Consider the following 23,652-nt stretch of genomic DNA (forward strand, 5'->3'; position numbering starts at 1 on the left):
GTTTGAAATTTCCTGGCAGCTTATCCATTGGCTCAGCACTGGGGTTTTCACTTTGTCTTTGTTGCCCAATTAGTGGGCAGAAAGCAGAAATGTGCTTGTGGAGGGTCTTGCTCTGCTGGGTTTAGGTCTCCAATGAACCCAACAGCTTTGCTAACATCAATATTCTCTGTTGAGCTTATGGCAGCGTTGCTGGGGAGTGTGTTTTATGGAAGACAAGTTGAAGAGGCAGGCTGTAGAGGTTAGATTTGGCACCTTTTTCAGTTTGATGACTGTAGTGGTGAGGTTAGCACCAGATTTCAGAGTCCCTATGAGCTGGGGAGAGAGTCCAGTGCTGAGGGCAGCAGCTGGGTGCTTGATCTGCAACTCACAAGTGAAAGGTATCTGCCACTTAGCTGATCTCTGGTGTCTGCATTTTCTGATTCGCATGCTGTGTGATTCCTGTGATTGTTGGAAACAGCAATAAAAGTGGATTTAGAATGAAAAGGTTCAGTTCTGCCATGTGGTCTTTTAGAGTGCCATGGGTTTTCCTACATAGGTTTCTGGGAAAATGGCTGCTTCAGGGGCCAGAGGTGTTTGCTTCATGTCATAGGAATTTGCATTCCAACCAGAATATGAAGCGGTTGGAAGTTCCCTGGAGATAAGACCATGAGTGTGACTGACAGTGCAAATGAGATATCTAAATGGAGAAATTTATTTTGACTGTTGCTATGTAAATGGATGTCTTTACAGGGACTGTCCCTTTGCGGTGCAGTACTTGCAGAAAGCTAGGACCATGTATTGCAGGTTGTTACTGGCTCCAGGGGATGCTCTCAGTCCAAGCTGTGGCATTGCAATTTCTATAGCTCTCCTCCACTTTACGTCAGCTCAGGGTCAGACTTTAATGGCCCAGGTTTCATCTGTCTCACTGCAGGTGAGATGATTTTCTTGAGGCCACCCCAGGAAATTGTACATGCAGGTTTACATGTCTATTCAGGATTAATACAGAAGTGTGTTTTAAGCCTGCCATAGAGCGCTGTGCAACTGCTTGCAATGAATCATAGGGCCTGTGACTTCTGCTGCATAAAACAATAGAGCTATTTTGTTTGGTAATACAGTAATATTAACAATAATTATAAATAATTATAACAGTAAAGAAGCGTTGCTCCTAGCCTAGTTTTTCTTTTCAGCCTTTAACCTGACATTTCCCTATTTGTTTCATGAATGGAAAAACATCTCTGGGTCACTTTATTGCACAGAAAACAGGAAAAAGAAAATACATGCTGGGATTGTCATCATGACTGATGGAGTCTAGTCAGTTTAACAGATTTTTCACAAAGTTGCTGGAAAACGGCTGCTGTTTTATTTCGGATTATAATATGGGACAGCACTTGTTTCTTCTGTTGTCAAGACAAATTCTCCATTTTGAATGACACCCCTTATGACCCCATTTTTGACCTGGATAGCTCAGGCCTGATTAATCTAAAATGATGCAGCCAAGACCTTGCGCCGGGAGAGTGTATGTCTAGAAAATATAGTAAATACTAGACAAGTAATATGATAATAGCAATGAGGCGGGGGAATCTTCCACCTCTGCAGAAATTCCCCACTGCATTTGTAAGTCAGATGCAGCAGACTGTGTGCAACACTTGCCCTTGCGGAGGGTTCGGATTTGGGAAGGCCAGATAGATAGCACATGTCTGTGGCGCTCCAGGCAGCAGAGGAAGCCCTAGGAAGCATGTGTATCTCAGAAACATGATTTATATATCACTCTCTGGTCACAGGGTGTGATCTCTACATTTTGTTCATCCTCAGGAACGCACTGGAAGTAAAAATAAAAAATGAGAAAGAAGCTCTGCATACCATGCAGAGATGGTCTAATAAGTAGGCTTGATAGTGATGAAGCACCTTGCGAGGCAGAGTGATGGGGAGGATGGCAGATGGGGCCAGAGCCAGCTCAGCCCTGCTGAAGACATGACTTGGGTGTTACGTGGGACAAATCACTTCCCAAATTGTCGCCATTCCTTTGCCTCCCCCTAACTGGGTCCCTAAGGGGAAGGTAGAGGTTCCTTGGTTGGATCTGCCTATTGCCTTGATCTTGCAAAGAACAAACTTAAGACTTGGCATCATTTCTCTCTTCCATCCCCACAGATGTGAGATCTGACCATCAATGCAAATAATTTAACAACTGCCTTTGGTTTGAGTCGAGCCTGGGACTGAAAGCTGTTTGCATTCAGTGAGCAGTACACAAGTTGCATTAAATGAGATAGTGACTTCCCTCTGTTATCAGACATTTACATAAATAATTAGCAGCAAAGCAGTATCCTCAGCAGAAGCTATGTAAAGATGCTGGAGTCTTTCCCCACCTGTACAGCAGGATCATTGTCAATACTCTGTGGAAATACATTGCTTCACTTCATTTCTTGTTAAATAGGAGACTTTAATGCCAGGGCTTTCATCCTACCAGTGTTTTGTAAATACAAAATTTAGGATTTTTCGCAAGTTAAAAAGCACACAAGCTGCACAAGCTTAGCAGGAAACATATGGGGGAAAATGGCATTTCAAGCTACTTTGACTTTAAAAATATTTATTGTATTAGCACATTAAGGTAGTTATACTTTGTGGCTGTAAATATTGTTTACAGTGCATTGATTTGTGCTATATGTTCACTTTCAAGGCTCCAAATTGCCCATGTACTTGTGTGTGAAATGAAGTATGAAAACAGACCATGGGAAAATGAAATGCTTCTGAGGCTTACCTGCTGATCTCAGGCATTCAGGGCTGCTTGCTATCATTGCAGCTTCTGATTGGCCTAAAAACCACCAAGTGGTAAGTTGGCTGTTAACCTCATGGAGTTCATGGTGCAAAACAGCAACATGTTTGTGGGTGACCAGCTCCCTCCCTGCCTTGCAGTTCCCAATTTTCGGAGCACATCAGCAATGTATTTCTGATTTCCTCAACTTTTGAATTCTATCTGAATGTAATGAGAAGGGAGAAGAGCACTTTCTGAGGTGGGAAGGGGCAGCTGAGGCAAGAAGGGGGCAGGGGGACTCCTTTATCTGGCATCACCACAGAAGCAGTCGAGTCGAGGCCTGAGGATAGTTAACTATGAGACCACCATGGCTCCCTGCCGAGCCTCCCAAACCGACCAACCAGCTGCCTAGCTGGAAGATGCTTCAACCCCAGCTCCTTGGTGCTGCCGGGCCAAGCCGCTCCACAGCTGGGCTGCAAGGGACTGAGTCCAGGCACGCGTTCAGGCAGGCTCATGGGCTCCTGTGTCCCCAGAACAGAGGTTCCACCTTGCTGTCCTTCACAGTTCTTGTTCCTCTTGCTACCATATTTCTAAAATGGTGGGGTTCAAAGCAGAGTTGGGAAAAGGCATGGTTTTCATGTGATTTCTGAAGATGGATGCAAGCTTTGTGAAGGACCAGATGCAGGATGGTTAGGGGGAACAATCTCATAAATTGTCACTGGTGAGACTATGATCATATGTAATATCATTCCACTGCTGAAAACAAATATAATATATTACTGCAGAGACAGATTTGGGGCTAGGAAAGTTGGGTAGAGATCCTTGCCTGGGGCTCTCTGTGAATCTCTGCTTTCTCTAGCAAAACTGGACTGATTTATGGTTGTGTCTGGAAACTAGAAGTGGCCCAACTTGGATCCAGATCCAGAGGCAAATGTCCTTAAAATTGAGTGTTCCATTGTGCATATGGGGGGGGGATGGGGGATGGAGAATGAGTTTAGTTTGTTACTAAATTGGAACAGATGTCGGAACTGGAATTGGAGATTTTGGTTCTTCTCCTTGTCTTGTGGAAACAATGCAATGCTATCATTTCAACTGGAGAGTTGGAGCTGGTGTGTGGCTTAGGTCTCAGTTTTGTTACCCTCCAAGCTCTGAGGTTTATCGGAACTGAAACACAAAATACAATTCAAATGTTATGATCTCAGAAAACCAAAATGGAAGTGGATTTTGGTAATAAATGTTGATACTCCTATGGACAGAAACCTTTCAAAATCCCTCACACTTTACTGCTGTTGTTCTAAATGGGTCAGACTGTGTGGGCAGCTCAAGGTCACATATCAAAAAGTAGATGAACTGCTTATCCTACATGTGATAGAACTGAAAATGAGATTTTATTTTTTTTTTTAAGACTTAATCCTCCTATTCACTATTTTGAAATATGGCTAAGGAAAATCCTATACGAAACAAACAGACAAAACCAGCATAGAAGAGAAAAACTAATGAACGTACATACTGAAAGGGAACATTTTATTCTCCTCAAGTAATTCATGCCATTTTATGGTTTATTTGAAATGAAGTAGTCAGTCCTGGCGGGATAGTGAGCAACTTGGCACATGTGTTCGGTTGCATCCGTGGAGAAAAGAAACAGCTCTTTCTGGAGAAAAGTCAGTATGTGAGTATGAGAGAACGTTTTCAGAGCTGGTTGTGTAGGATGGGACGTCAAAAGCAGCTGGTGCTGGCCAACCATACCTGGCATTACAGACAAACAGAATTTTACCCTGGGCTTCAACAAGGATGGAGTTATACCAACACCAAGTGTTTCTGGAAAATCTTAACCATGAAAAAGCCTTCTTTTCTCAAGCCAGGCTGTGTCCTCCTGTAACCAGCTTTTCAGGAGAAGAGAGGAGTTGGCCTAAGGTTAACCACCACATGCCCAGCTGGGACCAGCTCAGGGATGGTGAATGTAGAAATGCTTAAAATGAACTCCTTAGCCAAAGCTAGAGTTATTTGCTTAATATCCAAACACCCTTAACAATTTCTTAGAAATACAATTAGCCATTTCCAAGTCCTAGCTACTCTTTTAATTTAACCATAACATCAAAAAGCCTTACTCACAGGTGAAGATCCTAGGGTGCTATTATCAAGCACAGATCAGAAACTCATTGCTGCCCTCAAAAAGTTTCAGTTTTGAAAATGTATGTTTATCTAGCTTTGAAGAGATCAGGACAGTCTGTCCCATACAGTATTATACATTGTTCTGCCAGTACTAAACTTCATTTGATAAAGAACCAGCCTGCTTCGCTGCTACAGCTTCCCCATCAAACTGCTTCCTCCACTAACATTTCAATGGGATTGAAAAGTGGGTGTATTAAGAAGCAGAGAGAGGAAATCATAATGGGGTGTCTGCAGTATTTCCTATCTTCCAGTGTCATGTTCCCCAGCCTTTCTCCTTGCTCTTGAGAAACGTACAGACACATCTTACTAACGCAGTACAGTCAGATCAGAATGCTGCTTACATGGAGTACCCCGTGGGGTTGAAAGCACACACAGCAAGAAGTTTGTTTTAGGACTTACTAGATGGCATGCTGACTTGGAAGGCAGTGCTGTAGTATAATCATCAGGATGCCTTATAAAAACAGTTCTGAAGGACTACAAAGGAAAGCTATTTGCAATGCACAGCAATACATTTTATTGAGCATACACAACCGAGAAAGGTATTTTTCTGTACTTCTGAGCATGTCTGTAGACACCCGTACAAGTATATACCTGAGTAAGTTCTCCCTTCCCAATGTGAAATAAAGACTAAAGAGTAACAGCATGTGGGCATAAAAATTAATGTGACAGTTTACAGAAAAAGTAAAGGGGGGGTAATACTCTGTATTTCTGAGTTTCATTTCTAAACATTTAATTCTGACCACCTCAAGTCTTCCTGCACTTTAACTTAACTACACCATTTTTGTCATTTCCCATCATGAAAATTGTACAACATTTCTGTGAAATGATAAACAGGTGTTACTTTTCATTCTGGCAGCAACGGCATTTTGGTGCAGGATGAAATAATCCTACTATTAAATAAGAAGCTCACAGTGGTGTTGTGAAGCTTGATTTGTTTGGAAAATGCTTTGCAGTATTCAGATGAAAGGCACTCTGGATATTCAAAGTATTATTACTGCACAGCTGGTGGTCTACACACTGCAGATGTTTCTTCCATGCTGTTGCACGGTTACTTAAGTGGCTTCGTAGTGCAGATGTTCATAAGTGAGCATGCACAACCTCCTCTGCCTATGTTTTTTGACACGGATTTTATTGCTGCTTGACTTTTGATCTTGAAAAGAATATTCCTCCACCAGTGAGGCTGGGGGTTTTTTTCTCTTTTTTTTTTAAGGCTAGTAGGTGCTATGTGAGTGTGTGAGTATGTCCCTGTTGGTTCAGCCCCCGCTGCAAATGACAGCATCTGCAGATATTTACTGTGGGCCTTTCTCTTTAGCCTCTATTTCCTTCTGTGGCTTTTACTCGTTCCCACAGTGTTTGACTCTGGGGACTCTGCCTCTTCTGTTAATACTCCATCACCATCATTCTCTTCATGCAGACGTGACGATTCCCTTTGTACTCTTTACCCAGATGGGATCAAGAACTTTGTTGCCTCTTGATTCTTTCTTTCCGTGGCTGCTGCTACTGTTACATAAAGAGATCGCTAAGAACTGCTGCGCTTGCCATTCACAATAGTATAATCTCTCTGAGAAGATTTCAAGATAAGACAAAACTCTAATTTCTGCATGTATGGTGCTATTCTTTCCTTGTAAGTGGAGAGAGGTAAGGTCTGATTGCAGCTGAAATTCACATGGGGTGTGCTGAACATGCGCAAATCTCTATGGAGGTACTATATGATTTCATCAACCTATTTGGCGAGGGAACTAATGTTAAAATTTAAGTTCCTCTTGTTTTGCTGTAATTCCAGCAAATGGCAAGATATCCAGTGCAATACAAGACTTTTGTCTAACCTGAAGTCCAGTGCATAGCCTACTGTATTACTGACCTAGGAGCAGAAAAGGAGCAAATCTGTATATACACACGCACACACACAGAGAAGGAGGAAAGTACGGCAGAATGGTACCTGTTCTGGTTAACATAGATTTTATTTACAAGATTCACATGGAAGACAGGGAGAAGATTTGGTACAATATACTGGAGTGTTTCTTCTGAAGTGTTTTGAAGAATAGATCTCTCTCAACAGCATATTCAAGACCCACTGTCTTGCAACTCAGAGGAATGAGTCCTGGCCACATACCTCTGGGAGATACTGTGAGAAAGCAGAGGCTTAAAGCTGACTGAATCCAGACAAATAACTTCAGAGAGAAAGGGTATATCACATCACTTTCTGTAGCACTTTCTGCAGAATTCATCATGAATCAAAGCAGAAGGCTCAGTCTTTACCCAAGAAAGTTAGATCTGAATGTGAGACACCTTGAGAAGACTAGACCCTGGCCACATTGTGAGGTGAATTGCATCTTAAAGACTTGGTCATTTCCCCTGATTTTTAAGTGTGTAACAATTTGCCAGTGCTCATGAAATCTTCTAAATGACATCCCTGGAGACCATAGCTACTTTTAATATGCAGAACTGATACAGCTCATACAAGTTTCTTGACACTCCTGTGATCCTACTGAAGTGTCTCATCCTTTCTCTGGGTTGATCTTGGTAGGCATAGCTTTCATTCTGCCTCCCTAATGTCTCTGAACTGTAATAATTGCTACAGGTATGTGTAACAGGATTTATTCCAACTTACTTCCCACCATTGCCTGCTCCAAGGGGACAAACTTATGGTACTACCACTTGTCCAGATCCCCATCTTTTTTTCTCCTGTACTGCTGGTACTGCGGTCATTCCTCTTCTTTCAGTGCAGCTATTTCTAATATTCATGTGGCCTGCATCACTGAAATGGCAAAGGGAGCAGGAAGGGAAGGGAATAAGGAAGGAGGGAGGGAAGGAAGAGCTTCTAATGTTCTTTCATTACTCCATTCATCCCCCCTGATTAATGACGAATACCTCCTCCCCTCTTCTGATGTATTCCTTTGCCCATTCTGGTTAGGTATCTCAGCTGAAATCTAGTCATCATATGGGTAACATTTGGATGCATATCATCTCATTCATTATGATGTCATCATTTGTGATTTACTATTGCTTGGTAACAGAAGTTTCTTTTGCACTTGATAAAAATTGCACTAAATCACTGGCCCCAGAATAGTGGCTGAAAATCAGTCAGGAGGGGCTTTTACTCCTGCCACTTTGGCTTGAGATTTAAATGTTTCATACAGTAGCTCTGCTAGGAGTAAGCTTGGCTTCTTTACGAACGTAATAAAACGCAGACCATCCTAAGGGGATGAGGGACTTGCATTCCAAAACTTGCACTGCAGGCGACCAAAGTTTAATGGAAAACTTTCAAAAGATTCTATTAAAAACTAATTTTCCTTTTATATATCATATGCTCTATTTTATGCTTTCTCTTCTCACTCCTTTTTTTCCTTACTGGCACAAAAACAGGATTGTTGTTTTGACAGAGCTAATCCACTCATGCTTTCATACAGGCCTTCGGGCTCCCCACCTGTGGAAAGATCTGTGGGAGCAGAAAAACTACTGAGCGGGTGTCACATGCTCACCTCAAAGGGAAGAAATTAGTGGCCTCCCAGAGGTATGGAGTGTAAACATTGTGGCTCCCGAGGACCCATGGAGAACATGAACTATGAATCCTGCGTAACCTCCAGCAACAGCTTTTCCTTCCGTATTGCCTTCTGGGATTTCTCTCTCCTGTCATCTGGGCTTCTTCAGGAGACGTGCTGTATGGGCTGCTTCGCCGCAGCTGTGCCGCCTCCCTCTTCCCAAAGACTGAAAGGCACACTCTGCGCTAACAATTTCTACCCGCAAACTTCGCTGGTGAGAAAGGTTTAAAGTAGCTTGCAACCACTGCCAAGTTTGACAGCAAGCTTCATAACAAACTGGTACAGCTCTGAGATCTCTCCACTGCTTCTGTAGGGACGCCAAGGAAGATTTATGGAGTGAAAAGTGATGGAGAGAGAATGTGGCTCCATCAGGCAGTGCACTCAAGATGGCTAACATGGGGCACTGATCCGCTCCATAGAGTCTCTGCCTAGCCAACAAAAAGACGCAAAGTCACATTCAGATGTTTAGGATTTTGTCTACAAGGTGAAGCCCAGAATTTATCTTAGCATCTTTGCCACTGGGCATCACCCACAGATGAGGAGGAAAATAACCCATGATCTTGATCATTCTGCAATAAGTAGGGTTTGCTCATGCTTGTGGCCAGCATTTCTCTTTATAGACTGCTGATTCACATCAGGGCTGTCTTTGTATCTAGCCAAGTAAATGACTGTGCCCAAAACAACACGCTGAAAGGTAAGTTTGTAATGAAAAACAAACCTTGGCTCCATCTGCTCATATCATCTCAACACACCTCACCCAGAATTAGGTCATTCTGACTTTACAACATCCATGTGGGTTCCAGTGGCTCCCAGGCCAGGCTGATATGTCGTGGAGTCACTATGTCTAGTACAGAAATTTTAATTCATGGCATTTTAATTCAGGAACCTTGAATTTAATGTTTAGTTGTGTCCTGAAAGAGTCTGGATCCTTCAAAGCCTTGAAGTACAGAACTGCAAAAAAAGGCTGATGACAGTTCTGAGTCTTGGCTCCTGTGTTGTCAGTAGGAAAATCCTCATCCATTTTACTGGAGCCAGTGTTTCACCCACTGTATTTTTAGGCTCTGTACAGTGTTTTGCAATTGAGATCTTGCACTCAGGAAGGTTAAAGAGCCATGGCAGTACACAGAGCATCTTTTATCCAAAGCTTTCTGCATATGAAGTAGCAGGCTAAGTCAAACTGACCAGAGACCAGAAACCAGGTCTCTGCCTCCTGGCTGAGTTCTGTATCACTATCAAACTGTTACGCTCACCCTCTCCCCCTTGTCTATTGAATCTTGAATGGGACCACAGCAGCACTGCCGCTGTTTTAAGACAGCCCTCCTCGGTGGGCAGGAGGACCTCACTGTCAGGGTGTCAGTCAGGCTTATGCCTGCCAGTGCCCACATGGTCTTGAGAACATGCAGAGCAAAAGCAGAAGTGCCTGAGGAAATGTAAAGGAAGGAACAAAGTATCTAGCATGAAAAGGTCAGCCTCATGGGGGTCAGGGCAACAAAGCCAGGACTGCAGTTTTGCATTCAGGTGTTCGAATCCTGCCTAAATCATGCTTTACGTGCCTATGTCTGTATGGGTCTGGGCCAGGACCACACAGGAAGCCATAAAAGAAGGAACAGAGTGGTTTTTTTGAATTTTTCAATTCAGGTAAGCTGGCTCTTACACTACTTCTTGCAAGTCCTAGTTTTAGCAGTTATCTTTGATGAAGAGCAAACAGGGAGACCTCTGAGATGATATGCACTGTGAGCATGCGACAGGCTGGAAGGTGGCATGCTCAGTGAGCCTGACTTTGCTGAAATGAGATTTTGGCTCTTGGTTTGTAAAGGGAGCAAGATGAGACAGAAAGCTGTTTTCTAAGTAGCGGTCTCCTATCTGCTCTTTCCTTGCTCTCTTTCTTCCATATTCCATCCGGAGCCAGCAACTTTTTAAATGCTCTGCAGCCACCTAGAGGAAAAATATGCTTGATTGGAGTTAATTTTATATGGGTTAAGCCAGGGATTGGGCTCTGCAGAGTTTAAGAATGTGAGTTTCTAAACTAGCCAGCCTGTTTATTATTATATCACAAGACCTCCTTGGAAATATATACAGTGAATCATCATCAAAAGCTGAAGATAACTTCAGTTTATGTTTACACTTCAGAAATATTTCCTGCTTCATGTTTTCATTGTGCTTGTTATTGGATATGACATATTTTTATGACATAGTGTAGCAGGGCCATGATATATTTTGTCGGTAGACAGAAGGAGATGATCTGTTTCTATTTTAGAAGATTTAAATCTTGTATTATTTTATAGGTCTATCTCATGACTATGGCAATATGCTATTGGCATATCTACATGGTTTATGTTTCTGTAGGGCCATGACTTCAAAACTTCTCAATAATTTTTGAAGTTCTATCTAGGATATTTATAAGCTCCTGAAAAACCTCTGGCTTTTATTAGATGAGGACTATCACACAGAATACACTAATGGGCTCTCTGTCTACTAGAGTGGAAGTTGATGCAGTCATATTAGATTCATTTAGTCTATGCCATGTTAATTTGTACTGTATGAAACATAATAACAAAGTTTAACTGTTGATTGAAAGTACCACTTGAAGGGTAAAAGTTAGATATTAAAACATGTCTGTCTTTTTTAAATTGAATTGAAATGACAGGTTTTTCCTGTCTCTAAATAAGATATGACAGTTCAGTCTCCACTTGTGCCTGAAGAAGTGGAGACTGGGTGGACTCTTCTTTAAAAATCAAGTCTAGACATGGAGAAAAAGATAAAATTTTATGTCAATTACATAACACAAAAGCTCAAAATGATGATGGATTTTCCATAGTAGCTATGCCAGAGGACACTGAAAATTCCATTATGATGGAGTGTCTCTGTCATAAGGCAAATTCACATTAGCAGTGTAAGTGCTAAGCTAAGTGTGTGGACGCAGTGAATGGAAATGTAGAATCCTAGTGTGGATATTAAGAAGGTCCACTAAGACATCCTCCATTTCTTTTCCTCTTATAAGAAAGACTTGATATACACACCTGATGCAGTCTGTTGAAGTAGCTTGAATACTGCTGCATTATGTCAGAACAGGATCTGTAATAAGGAATCTTATTGGCTTAAGAAATTCAAAACAGGAAGTTCTGAAATTTAGGAATTTTTGTAGGTTGTGGCTTCTGAGGGGAAATGATGGGGTTCTGGAGACACGAAGTAGGTCAATTTGGCCAAAACACTCTGCCATAGGAAATCAGTGATGAGCACATAGGCTGTAGAACTCAGGCCACTGGGCCTATGAAAGATGGGATTTTTGGTAGAAGATCCCTTAGGAGGTCACTTTTTTCTGAATATTAAACCCATAGAGCATCTAGAGTTTTTTTCACCAGAAAGCTTTGCATAAACGCATGATAAGCCATATCAAGTAGCATTAGACATAGCGCTAATGTAATCTTTACTACCTATGTGATGGGTATTTGCAAGTGGATGACTGTGGATAACTGAAGAAATACATGTCTTCAGAAACCAGGTTCTAGCTTTTGAATGTTCAGTGTCAAGTTCCAGGTGATACTCCTAAATTTGCCTCTGTATCTTTTTGTTGGTCCAAACTTTTTATTCCAAATGACCTCTTTATAATGAGTTTGGAAACTCTGTCTGTTTTACAGCAGGGTTATTATGGTCCTGGTATTTTCCAGCCAGATATATAAACCACAGATCACACAACATACAGGCAGCCAAATCCTTTTTGCAGTAATCTCACCAAAGAGGGTGGAACAAATTGTATGTATACTGCTTAAGTAAGCAAGTAAAAGAAAACATTTTTTTATGGTACATTTCAGTGTGATATTGGGCACTTGTTTGAAATGTGTTAAGAAACTTAAGCTGTATGTCCTCTTTATTCCAATAATTCTGTATACGAAGTTGTACGTAATGTGCACAGAGAAGTGTTTTTTAACTGTTTCACTTCAAGGTGTATGCTACATGTGAACTCAAACTCAAACCACTTGAGTTCTCATGCATACAGATTTATTTATTTACAGAAATTTATTTATTTCAAATGTCAGGACTTTAAAGATTAAACTCTGCATGGCCCAGCACAACTGAAACAGAAGAAGAGGAGGTGAAAACTCTCTCCCACTTGCTGAAAGTGAGTGGGAGTGCAAGGGTTCAGCTCTTCCAGGGATGTGGGTGGCGTTTCTATATTCCGTTGGAGTTTCTTGAGCAAAAAGACACTCTCTCTAAAGGTGGCAAGTCAGCTGCTCAACTGTACTGTAACCTTCAGCTCTAGGAAATATTCTGAGTCATACCAGATGCTTCTTGGACCCCAGCATGGGGCTTCATTGTCTTCCTCAGTCATAGTTCAGCTATTTCCCCATGGAGGGATTTTAGCCAACCTTTCCATTCTCAGGACCAGAAAGAACATTTAAAGCCACAGATGCCTGTAAGGATCCAAGCACAAGATACAAAAAGCTTACTTGACAGATTAGTAGGAGAATTATCATGAAGAAAGAAGTAGGGAAGGTTGCTGTGCTGTTTCATTCTTTATTTGGTTCTTCCTCCTTCCCTCCTTTTAAGTGCCTTTACCACTGCTACCACATACTCTGAGAGATTATAAATAGGTGTCAGGGTAGTGTAGTGCTGTCCTGAGAACTTTAATTTTATGCAGTTTTAGAAAATGTTCCAGAACATTTCATTGTTCATTTTACCATATTCTTGTGGGTAATGTTGGTTAAGGCAGTAAAACGCAATTCTGGCACAGCATGTTCTTTATATAAAGGTTAAAAATACACATAGAACACTCTTTTTGGCTTTATCCAAAGGCTTTGGGATAATACTTTTAGCAGTACGTAGTATAGGCTTATGGTGATATTGTGCAACACAGTATGCTTTTTCAGAGGTCTATGCGGACCTTCATTTATTCAGTGTCTGGAAAATACCATTTTTGCTTACCCTTTGTGAGGAAAGTATGGGTTCTGACTTTTTTTAAAGGAGCTGGATATGCAAAGAAATCAAAATTGAATTGCTGTCTGTCTGCTATTTTGGAAATTACCAACAATAATTACCACTTGTATTTAAAGTATCATTTTCCCAAGTTGACTGAACTCTAAATAACTGCTTTGGAAGGGTGCCTTGGAAAAGCAGGGTTGGATGTGGATATCTTGTAAGATTCTGTTTAATTATCTCTGAGTGCCAAGTCAATATCTGGAGTGGGAACAATGGCACTCAGAGTTAAATTAGGACTCTTCAATGTGCGTGTAACGTGACTGCTATGCCCTAGAAATCTTAGATCACATCCAGCTCTTGCCCTGTGGTGGAGTTGCATATTTTATCATTTCTTTCTGCTTGACTCCATGTGGCAATACAGTCCATGGTTACTCAAAGTTGCACAAAAATTAGGGATCAGGATGAAATTTGAATGCATGATTCAAATGCCTACTACTGCAAACTCCTCCTCTGCAATCTGCCAAAACCAACTGTGATATTCTCAAGCATTATGGCCAATGCTCTCTTTATAGGAATGAGATTTCCCCATGGAAAGCATATGCCTGCAGTAGATTTGCTACGCACTGCTCACCGAAGATGAGCTGTGAGTTCCCTTTCTGCTCCCACATTTTTAGGGTATTTTTGGAGCGAGTTCAGCAGTGTGGGAGTTCTTGTACCATGGGGGAGTCTCCATACAAAGTGCATGTATGCTGCCAGCCACTTTTTCTGGGCATTTTCCCACTTACCAGAGAAACGGGTCAGGGCACTGATGATTTAACTTTGTTATGGATGCCTTTACCAGATCCCTAGTTTAAGGCAATGTTACCATTGTTATAATGTGTGGGAAGAGCACAGAGAGAGTGCAGATATAGTTACCTGGTCTTGGAAGAAATGATCCTTGAAAATGACTGCCTTTGCTGCATGAAACAGTCTATTCCCCAGGCAAGTGCTTTGAACAAATATGCAATAGATGTAAGGGCTTCTGTGTTTTCAGCAGCCTCCAGAATTACCTTCCTCCTGAGTTATTTGCTGCTTTTGCATTAATACTAGTAAATTCTGGAGAAAGAGAGAATGATCTCAAGCCTCTGATCTCAACGCTCAAATCCATAAAAAAGTCTCCAGCTCTTCAATACTTCAGTAAGATTAAACATGCATATACAGACAAGAGAGAGCTTGCAATAGCAACAGCATGAGCCTTTCCATTATACATCGGAATATGGCTCATCTTCTCATCTTCTTACCTTGTGAAATGACTTCTCTAGCTGGGGCCATAAATAATGGCAAGTCATTGAAACTTTGTAGGAAAAACAGCCGAAACAAACTTTCCTGTAACAACATAAGTACTGACAAAAGCCATTGGCTTTTATTTTTCCTGTAAAGGAAGAGAAAGGAGGTCTAATTTTGGATCAGGAAAACTGAATTAGGCCAAGCTTGTACAAAAACTCTGATTTGGCATACCCAAGAAGAAGTTACCCCAAGAAGTCTGCCTTACAGGATGATGGAGCTGGAAATTAAGCCTCCTCTCTAGGCAGATGACCCTTCAGACTTTGGAGTTTGCAAGTGTACAGCTTATCCCAGGTATAGAAGACAAACCCCTTCACCACCTTATGCCTCTTCACATACATAAAATGGATGTAGTGATGCAGTATCTCTAATTGCTTTTGTAAAGTCTGTTGAGACTTACTGGTGGAAAGAGAAAGATGTTAGTGTTTTCCATCAGCATAGAGCGACTTCTTGAAAGTACCAAAAGGTTTGAAAAATGCACTGTATCACACTCCTATTGTGAAATATGAAGAAAAGAAAAAGGCGAAAAGAAGAAGGCAAAAAGAAATAGTCCTTCCTAAAATGGCTGGTTCTGGTTTTGGATTTGTGTGAGCTGCAAAGGAAAAGGAACTGCTCATGTTCAGCAAGTGAACATCTGCAATTATAATCCTGTGTGGCACAGACTAAGGCTGTAGGCTTTGTTACTGTGATCTTTTCTTCTTCTTTTTAATAGTGCATGTAGCACAGGACTCAGTTCTTTGCCCTTTGTGGGACTTGGAGGCTTTCCATGGTTTAATGTGAAAAAGGGCAGTTGCTGAAGGAGTGTACTCATAGAGTTCACTTTGAAGATGTGGCAGCAGAGTATATGTGTGTGTCTCCTTCAAGGGTGTGTCCCACAGCTGCCGGATGCCTTCACTTTCATGGATTTCCCCTTGCAACCATTTGTGATTATACACACGCAATTAGTGCCATCTCTGACACACACCCTCCAGGCAGCATAGACAGCATCAGAAGGAATCACAGTGAGGCACTTGGTACCAGTTGAGGACTGAGAGATTGGCTGTGCTCTAGTGCTTACTCGGAGCAGAGACTCCAGATAAAGTGCACTATCACAGCCAGGTATTTTTTAGAAATGTAAATATGTCCTTAAAAGAAATGTAATTTTCTTTTGGACCACAACATCATTGCATCTCTATATGATTTCACTAAGGGCAGAGCTAAAGGCTGCCTGAAGTATCTTGTATTTCCATAGCTGGTAAAATGGCTTCATTTTATAAGTAACTTGCACTGCAGTTTTCCTGTGGGATTACTTCTATATTACTGTAATGTTTTGGTGTTTAAGCTTCTGATATGTTTTTTACTTCAGTTAAGCAAATGTTTTGGTCTTGGTAGAGTCACAATACCTTGGAAGACCTGAAGTCTCTGTTAGTGTGCAGTATGGTAACTTGTCAGTATGGTTTCATTATTGGCGCAATTCCAAAGTTTTACTAAAAGTATATTTTTCTGTTGCTTGAACAGTCCAGTCAGATTAGACTACAGGTAAGCCTCTGCATACAGGCAGTTAGTGCCACCGAATCTATTTATCAGATTCAAAGGAGGAATGAAAAGGAGGTGGAATCGGGTAGCACAGAGTAATTTTTGAAATGTATCAATTACTGGAGAGGGTTAAAAAAAAAAAAAAAGCTATAGGAATACCAAAGATTTTTGCAAGGGGAAAGGATTAGGACAGCACACAAGAATCAGTTTTTAAATTTACCTAGTAAAGCATCCTGTAATAGCCCTCTCATACAACTGTAACAACGATAACTGTAAGAAGTGTAATTAAATGCAAGAAGTAAACAGTTTTGAAAAAAATACAGACCCAAAGTCAAAGCTTGCCCATGGGCCATGGGCAGCATCTCCTCATTAGCCAGCCCCCAGAGGACAAACATTTTTGCTTCCACATCCTTTCCCAGAACTGCCCTTTGACTCTTGCAGTGGCTAACAAACGAACTGCATACCTGCTCCCTGCTGATTTCAGAAGTGATATAAAATAATCCCCCTCCCCCAACTGCCAATCCATCTAACTACAATTAATATTAATGCCTTAAACTTGCCAGCAAGGAATTTCATTAGGAAAAAAAAGAAGGTTTTATTTTGATTGACTACGCTTGGCAATTGTGGATATAGTTTCCTTTACACTCATCTTTCATTTAACCTTAATTAATTAATTAATTTAACCTTACAAACAATTAGCAATTGTAATTCATTAATAAAACCACTCCAGTCTGATGATTGGTCCTCAGCCAAGCCTAGGGCTTGAGCCCAGCAGCTGTCACCAGGATTAAACACTTTAGGAAAATAAAAATTACACAAGCAATTAGGTGTGTAATGAATCAGAGGATTGTTTGTGTTGTACGTGGCATGCTACCTTCCTTAGTGGACACCCATGCTGAACACTGTTGCAAATAGTGCTGATCCCAGCCAAAGTGGGGATGTTTCACTCTGGAGCCTGTCTTGATGTCCAAGGCCATTTCAATGCCCAGGGTTAATGGCGTAGTGTCACTCACGTGTATGTAGGGGCTAAACTCTCTGCACCCTCAGAGAGCACTGCTGCCCTCTTGCAGACTGGGAATGGTGCCCTGGCCTCCCTAATCTCCCAGACCATGCCCAGGCTTTGTCAGAGTGAGTGCCAGCCTTGCCATGAACATGTTAATGATTAAAAAGGCTGGGTGATTGACAGTGAGCCTGGAGATTTCCTGACCTGATGCAAGCACCTGAGGTAGCTGTAGGTGCGTTGACTCAGTGCAGGAGGTGGTGCCCCCCTCTGAGTAATGGTAAAAAAATGTATTTATGCTCTAAAAAGCAGAGGAAGCACCTCAGGTTTAGGATTTTCTAATTTCTAAGGCAGGAAGTCAGTGAACATGTAGCCAACCTGGCACTGGCAAGCATCCCTAAACACTGCGGGCATTAATAATAACTAAATCTCAGTGGAGAGCAGTAAAATGTGATTGATGAAGGAGGCTAGCACAGAAACAAAAAGATGATGAAATGGTATCTTGATAATGGACTCTATCTGTGGAGACTATTACAGACTCTTTTTGTGATAATAATTTGCTGCAGCAGCAAACAACCATCTACTTCACTGTAAAATGAGAGACACACACCTCCTGAACGGTGTGGGGTATATGGAGCAATGCCTGCTGCAGGGATGCTAGCAAGACATCACAAACATGTTGTGGCCAAAGGAAGCAGTGTAAAGTTATTCAGTGTGTCATGTAAAAAGGTGACCCTTTGTGCTTATACAAGGTCTTTTATCAGCTAACAACATCAAACAATGCCAAGGATGTTGTGCTAATCTGTTCCTTGCAGCCTATCAGCTGTGATACCCATACAGCAACATCTGTTACTGGGAAAGATGTAAAGGGACCAACCGCAGAACTAAAGTGAAATAAAATTACATTGTCCCTAGAAAGTAAACTTATTTCAGATGAAAACCACTGGTCTGTAAATATGAACATGTTATATATTTGATCCAAAGCAATTCTGTTTATCCACAGTACATATATATTGGTAAATGCAGGACAGGTAACCTTTTTACATTAGCACTTAGGTTGCTCATTTGTCACAGTGAATTTTTAGGTAATTTCATGTTGGGGGTCCACTGAAAGTAAAATGATTGAAAGCTCATGGAAATGTCAAGCAGAACTGTCAGGTTTAACCATATGAATGGTCACTGAAATAGCCAGTGACTTCGGCAAGGTGAAATACTCCTCCTTAAGGGGCACTGGTGGATATGCAAAAACCAAGCTTGTCTGTGTTTGAAGGATCACTAATCCTCTCTCCTAGTTTTGAATAAAGGGTTCCCAATGACTCTTAAGCATTGTATGGACATTAGGGCTCCCGATTACTTTGACTAAGGTGCTTACACCTTTTCCAAGCTGTTACCTATTCAGCTATAGGGAAAGTTTCTGGAAAATTAAGCCTATATCCATCCTTTTCCTATAGACAATTGAATTTTTGGCCCACAGCAAGAGCAGTTAACATAGAGAGCTCATTTTTTACTTCAGCCCTTGGTCTTTCTGGAGGATTTATGCCTCTCACAAAAGTTGCCTTGTCCTCTCAGGAAAGGAGAAGTCCCTGAATGTGCGTGGAGCAGGGGGCCCATTGACACTCAAAGTGCATGCACAGAGCACCCTCAGTGGAAAGCAGAGGAACTGAGGGCGTGATTTTCAGAGGGTCGAGTATGTCTTCCCCGCTCCTTTGTCCCTGCCTTCTAATGATTCCACTCAGAGCAGTAGATACTTGGCATTTCTGAATTTGCATTGCTGCGTTTGCAGAAGCCTCTAAGCACTTTGCATATGCAGAAACTGCTGAATGCAAATCCACCAGCTCTTGCCAGTTATATTTTAGGTCTGTGCCAAATGGGCACACGTTCTGGATGAGCTAACTTGAAATACAGTGGTGACATATGCAGTAGCAGTTTCACTTAGGGCCATGTTAGCAGCTTTGCTCCCTGCCATGTTTTGTGGTGATTCCATCTTATGCAATCGAAGAATATGGTGGTATGAACAAGTGCCTGGGGGATTTCCTAGCATGAGAACTGCTCAGTTATGCTGCATCACCCTTGCTCCTTTGGAGTCTCTTACAGTCTGGTATTTAGTAGTGAAGCTGCTGAGAAAACAGGCATATAGCTATTTTGGGGCCTTCAAAGTGGGGAGACGCTGGAGGTAACCTGGAGAGAAGGCACCATTTCTCATTCATTGCATGGAAGGGCATGTGCTCATTACCTGCAGAAGTCATCCACTTAACACTGCTGCTATTATTATTGGTAAAATTATTAAATTATTACTTTCCAGGGAATAAGAAAGAAGTGTTCACACAAAATCATTGCAAAAATGGAGTTTGCCTTCTCCTACTGTGGTCTTGGTCCTCTCTGCCTGATGTTTCTTGGGTCTTCTCACCTCCCTATTTCTGCATGGTTCTCTCTCTGGTGCTCTTGAGACTTCTCTGCATGAGAGCAGCACATCAAAAAAGAGATGAGCCCTTGGGATGTGACAGCAGAGACATGTTTAACTTTCTTGCTGTTTAGCACAAGTTGCTGTGATATTGAAGTCCATGTGACCGGAAAGTAAACAAGTCCAAACCTTGGACAGATATCTGCCAAAGCTTTCCTTACTTATCTGTTTTGGGGCTTTGTTCTGCAGGTCCTGTGTGACAGACATGTGTGAGTGCCCAGTCCATAAAAACTGCTACTGCGAGTCATTCCTGGCATACGCCCGAGCCTGTCAGAGGGAAGGGCTTAAAGTCCAGTGGGTACCGGAGCAGAACTGTGCAGGTAAAGTGTTTTGGTACTGCTTTTTTTGTAAGCCAGTGCATAGGCTAACAGGCAAGTATCCTTTTACTGGTGGCAGAGGATCAAAAATGAACTGCCCAGAAAGGACTGGGATTGCACCAGCAGGGAAGTGGCATTCCGAGTTACAGAGAAAGACCTTACCAGGGAAGATTTTCAACCATCAAATATTAGAAATGTTTATTTCACTGCAAAACTTTTCACCTCCAATGACGCCTATCTTAATTTTATGTACTTCCAGGAAGAAGTAAATGCGTTTTTCTTTCAGGATATGTAAACAGTTGATTACAGATAACGTTTAAACTCCTTTGACCTCCTGCTAAAGCACAGTTTTATTTCCAGAGGCAACATGCATATATCACTGCAGTAGGTTCAACAAGGGAAGAAGAGACAATGTACTTAAAGGGAATATTAAAATGCAAACCTGCATTAATTTTGGTACTTGGACTAGATTCCCTGTGTGATTAGGACTGCATTAATTGCAAGTAATTGTGAGTAATTGTTTCCATGAGAAGTGGTGGCCTGTGGTCATGGGCACTTGAAGTAAAATGCAATACTGCAGATGAATATTTCCCCTGATGATGGTCTCATTAATTTAGGACATTCTATAATGGCATCAGTTTGCCTGGAAATTTATTCAGATTTATGTAAAGCAATTGACGGTAGTTGGAAAAAAAAATGAGAGGATACTCAGTGCTGGTCAAAGAGCTATTACTCTGTGGTCCATTTTGGTGATTGCGTGTGGCTCATGGTCTACTCTCTCAACTTCAATTTCCTTTTCTGTTGAAGGCACAATAGCAGAGATGGGTGAGTGACAGAGCAAATTGCATTTGATTGACTGTTCCCGAAAGGCTCATTTTTTTTTCTTATAAAGGAACAGAACAATCCAAACAGGGTGTCACTAAGTGAAAGCTCTATTCAAGGATGTGGTCTCAGACAGCAGTAATAATGTATGTAATTTTAATCTATTGAGCTGGTAGCAGATCTATGCAGAACCTGAAACAAGCATCCTAACTTTTTTTTTTTTTTTTTTGACCAAAGCACTTCAGACTGAGACCTCACTGTGGCAGATGATGTAAAAAGAATAAAAACTCCAGTCCCTGCCTTAAGGAGTTTATAGTTGGCATATCACGACTTAACCAATTGAGGCTTTTCACAATTTTTTCTGGCATTTTACCAAAGACAAGAAAAGTTTCTAAAGGCAAAATCAGTCATTGACAGAACATTACGAAGGAATTTAAACATATATCCTCCATTAAAGCTAATGAAAAGTGTTTAAATCCACATGAGTTTTTTAATCTCAGCGCAGACTTCTAAAGGGAAAGGGGAAATCTTGTTAAGCAGAAAATATAGATAAGCTGCATATGGTCTAGTAGCCTCAAAACACTTACTTTAGCATCCAATGTCAAACAAGTAGCACCGTCTTCTACTGTAAATCGTACAGTAAGCATTAAAGTGCATCCACTGCAATGTTACCAGTGGCCAGCATCAAGATTTTAATCTGTAGCTTACTTTTTTCTCCCCAAAACTTGTAGTTACAATTATTGTGTCCTAATTACCGATGAAAGTTCCTGGGTATGAAACAATGTATCTGTAATAACACTTCAGCGTTCTGTGACTTCCATTTCCTGCTTGACATTTCATAGCTGGTGGGATACTTGGAAGAGCTGTGTTCTGATGAAAACGGAGTATCCTTATTAGTAAAGTTAGGTTTTAATTATTCTTTTGTGTGTTATAAAACCAGATCTTGTGTGGTTACCAGTTCCTCTACTCTGATTGCTGTACACTTAGTTCATTTTTATAATCTTTAGAAAGATTGTGTTGTCTGGAGAGCCAGCCAAACAAGATGCTCAGGAGGCTGAATTACATGTTGTGTTCCCTACATGGTCTTCCTCCTCCCCCAGTGAGGCAGCATACCCTCCTCTTAAGTCCTCTGTGAAATACTGCTGCTCAAGGTTTGCTGTCTTTTGAGGATGGCTTGGTAAGGGGAATGTCAGCTGTCATTTAACTGGAGGGGTGAAGAGAAGAAGCTAATGAGTAAGGAAAATGGTTAGGGTAGGAAAGGGTTGGTGAGATCTGCACCAGAACTGAGAAGGTTTGGAAAGGAATATGGGTTTCCATGGGAAGTAGTGGGGAGTGAGACCTGTTAGGATGGGCACAGAAAGAAATATGATGTGTGAAGGAGAAGAAAAAAAACCAGGAGAGACAGTGTGAGGGAAAGAAGAAATAGGAAAAAGTGATACATGCAAGAGGGAAAGGAAAGGACACAAATGGAAGGAAGAGGTTTGAAAAGGAAAGGAGATAGAAAAAAGACTTTTTTTAGCCCAAGAAAGGTTAAGCAAGCAGTTTATAAAGTGAAATTAAGTAAACTGAAGTGGTGAAAGGCCTTGGGCCATAGTAATTTAACACTGAATTTCTGAGGGCACTGAGAGAAAGAAGACTCAAGGATGGCAGAGGGCAATAACTCCCTGCCATGGGCATGACTACACAGGCAAGAAGAAAAAGCAGATATGGACTATAATAAAGTGCAAAGTGCACATGGTAGCACTGATGTGCTGACATGCTCCAACAGCCTCATAAAAACTGAATAATTTTATCTTTTTGCTACGTGATCAGTTGAACTAGAGGAGGATGAGTGTATATCTGATTTTGATTCTTCTCTCCTGGGTCCCCTCTTCTCTGCTGTAGAATTGTCTGGCCAAAGTCACTCTTTTTCCCTGTTATATGCTGCTTTCCTTTAATTGCTTTATTCCATGTGAGTATGTATCAGAAGGCTATTCTGACTTTTCCGTGGAAACTCATTAAAAATTGAAAGTTGAAAAGATTAACACAAGTGTATCATTAGAAGGTCAGTGCCCAGAACTATTGCCTTCTACTGTGCTAGACAGAGATGTTTTGAATTGCAAGCACCATGAGTGACATTCAGTTTGAAAGTCCTACAGAACACCTCAAAAGCCCAAACGGTGCAACACCATCAGAAGCAGCAGGATGATTCATTGATGCACAAATATTAGCTCAGAAATTTCTGTGGAATCAGATTTACCAGATATCATTCACCAAGGGAATCCTTCAGCGGTTCCATGCTAGGTATTTCAGCTTTTGTATTGGGGAACAAGAATTCCTCCTAAATAATTACAGCCATGTCTACAAAGACAGGCGCAGACAGATACAAGCCTTCTCTGTGAAACTGCCAAACTGGCTAGAATAAACCAGCTCTGGTCTGAAAACTGTATAGCCTTATTAGGCAGGGTTTATTAACTCAGGCACAGTGCTGTATTTATGTGACTATATGGCTTCTGGACTGGAGCTGACTATCATCCTGCCAGCTCAGAAAGCGGTCTGAGGAAGCTCACATCTGTCATGCCAAACACATGTTCTAGAATAAGAGTGGAAAAATCCTGTTGTGACTGGTAACATTGCAAAATGCAGTATTATTAGTAACTTTTGTACTTTGGGGTTGGGTTTTTGACTGTTTTTGGTAGTGCACTAAGGAAGTTATTACTAACAGAGCTCAGTTCTTTAAGAGAGGAATTTGCCTTAAAAGACGGGTGCAAAGGCATCACTTCTGTTTTCCATGTTTACATGGTACTGATTCATTTCAGCAGTCCCTGGGAAGCCTGCTGCAGAATGTCTTTATTTTTATTTTTTAAACTGTTGAT

The 23,652-nt window shown here is 41.3% G+C and overlaps 1 protein-coding gene across 5 annotated transcripts in view; it reads left to right on the forward strand.

Annotated features, from left to right (window-relative positions):
• Positions 1-23,652, forward strand: part of BMPER (BMP binding endothelial regulator) — a 156,946-nt gene that overhangs the window by 123,165 nt on the left and 10,129 nt on the right. For 4 of the 5 annotated variants that reach the window (XM_030009564.1, XM_030009565.1, XM_030009567.1 and 1 more), the window contains one exon: positions 19,848-19,978. In XM_030009564.1, coding sequence (XP_029865424.1) covers positions 19,848-19,978 — 131 coding nt within the window. Of the gene's footprint in view, positions 1-8,310; positions 8,657-19,847; positions 19,979-23,652 lie in introns of those variants that run through there. The other variant, XR_003922744.2, reaches the window with a different exon arrangement.

This window comes from Aquila chrysaetos, chromosome 3, assembly GCF_900496995.4.
Source record: "Aquila chrysaetos chrysaetos chromosome 3, bAquChr1.4, whole genome shotgun sequence".
NCBI classification, from domain to species: Eukaryota; Metazoa; Chordata; class Aves; order Accipitriformes; family Accipitridae; genus Aquila; species Aquila chrysaetos.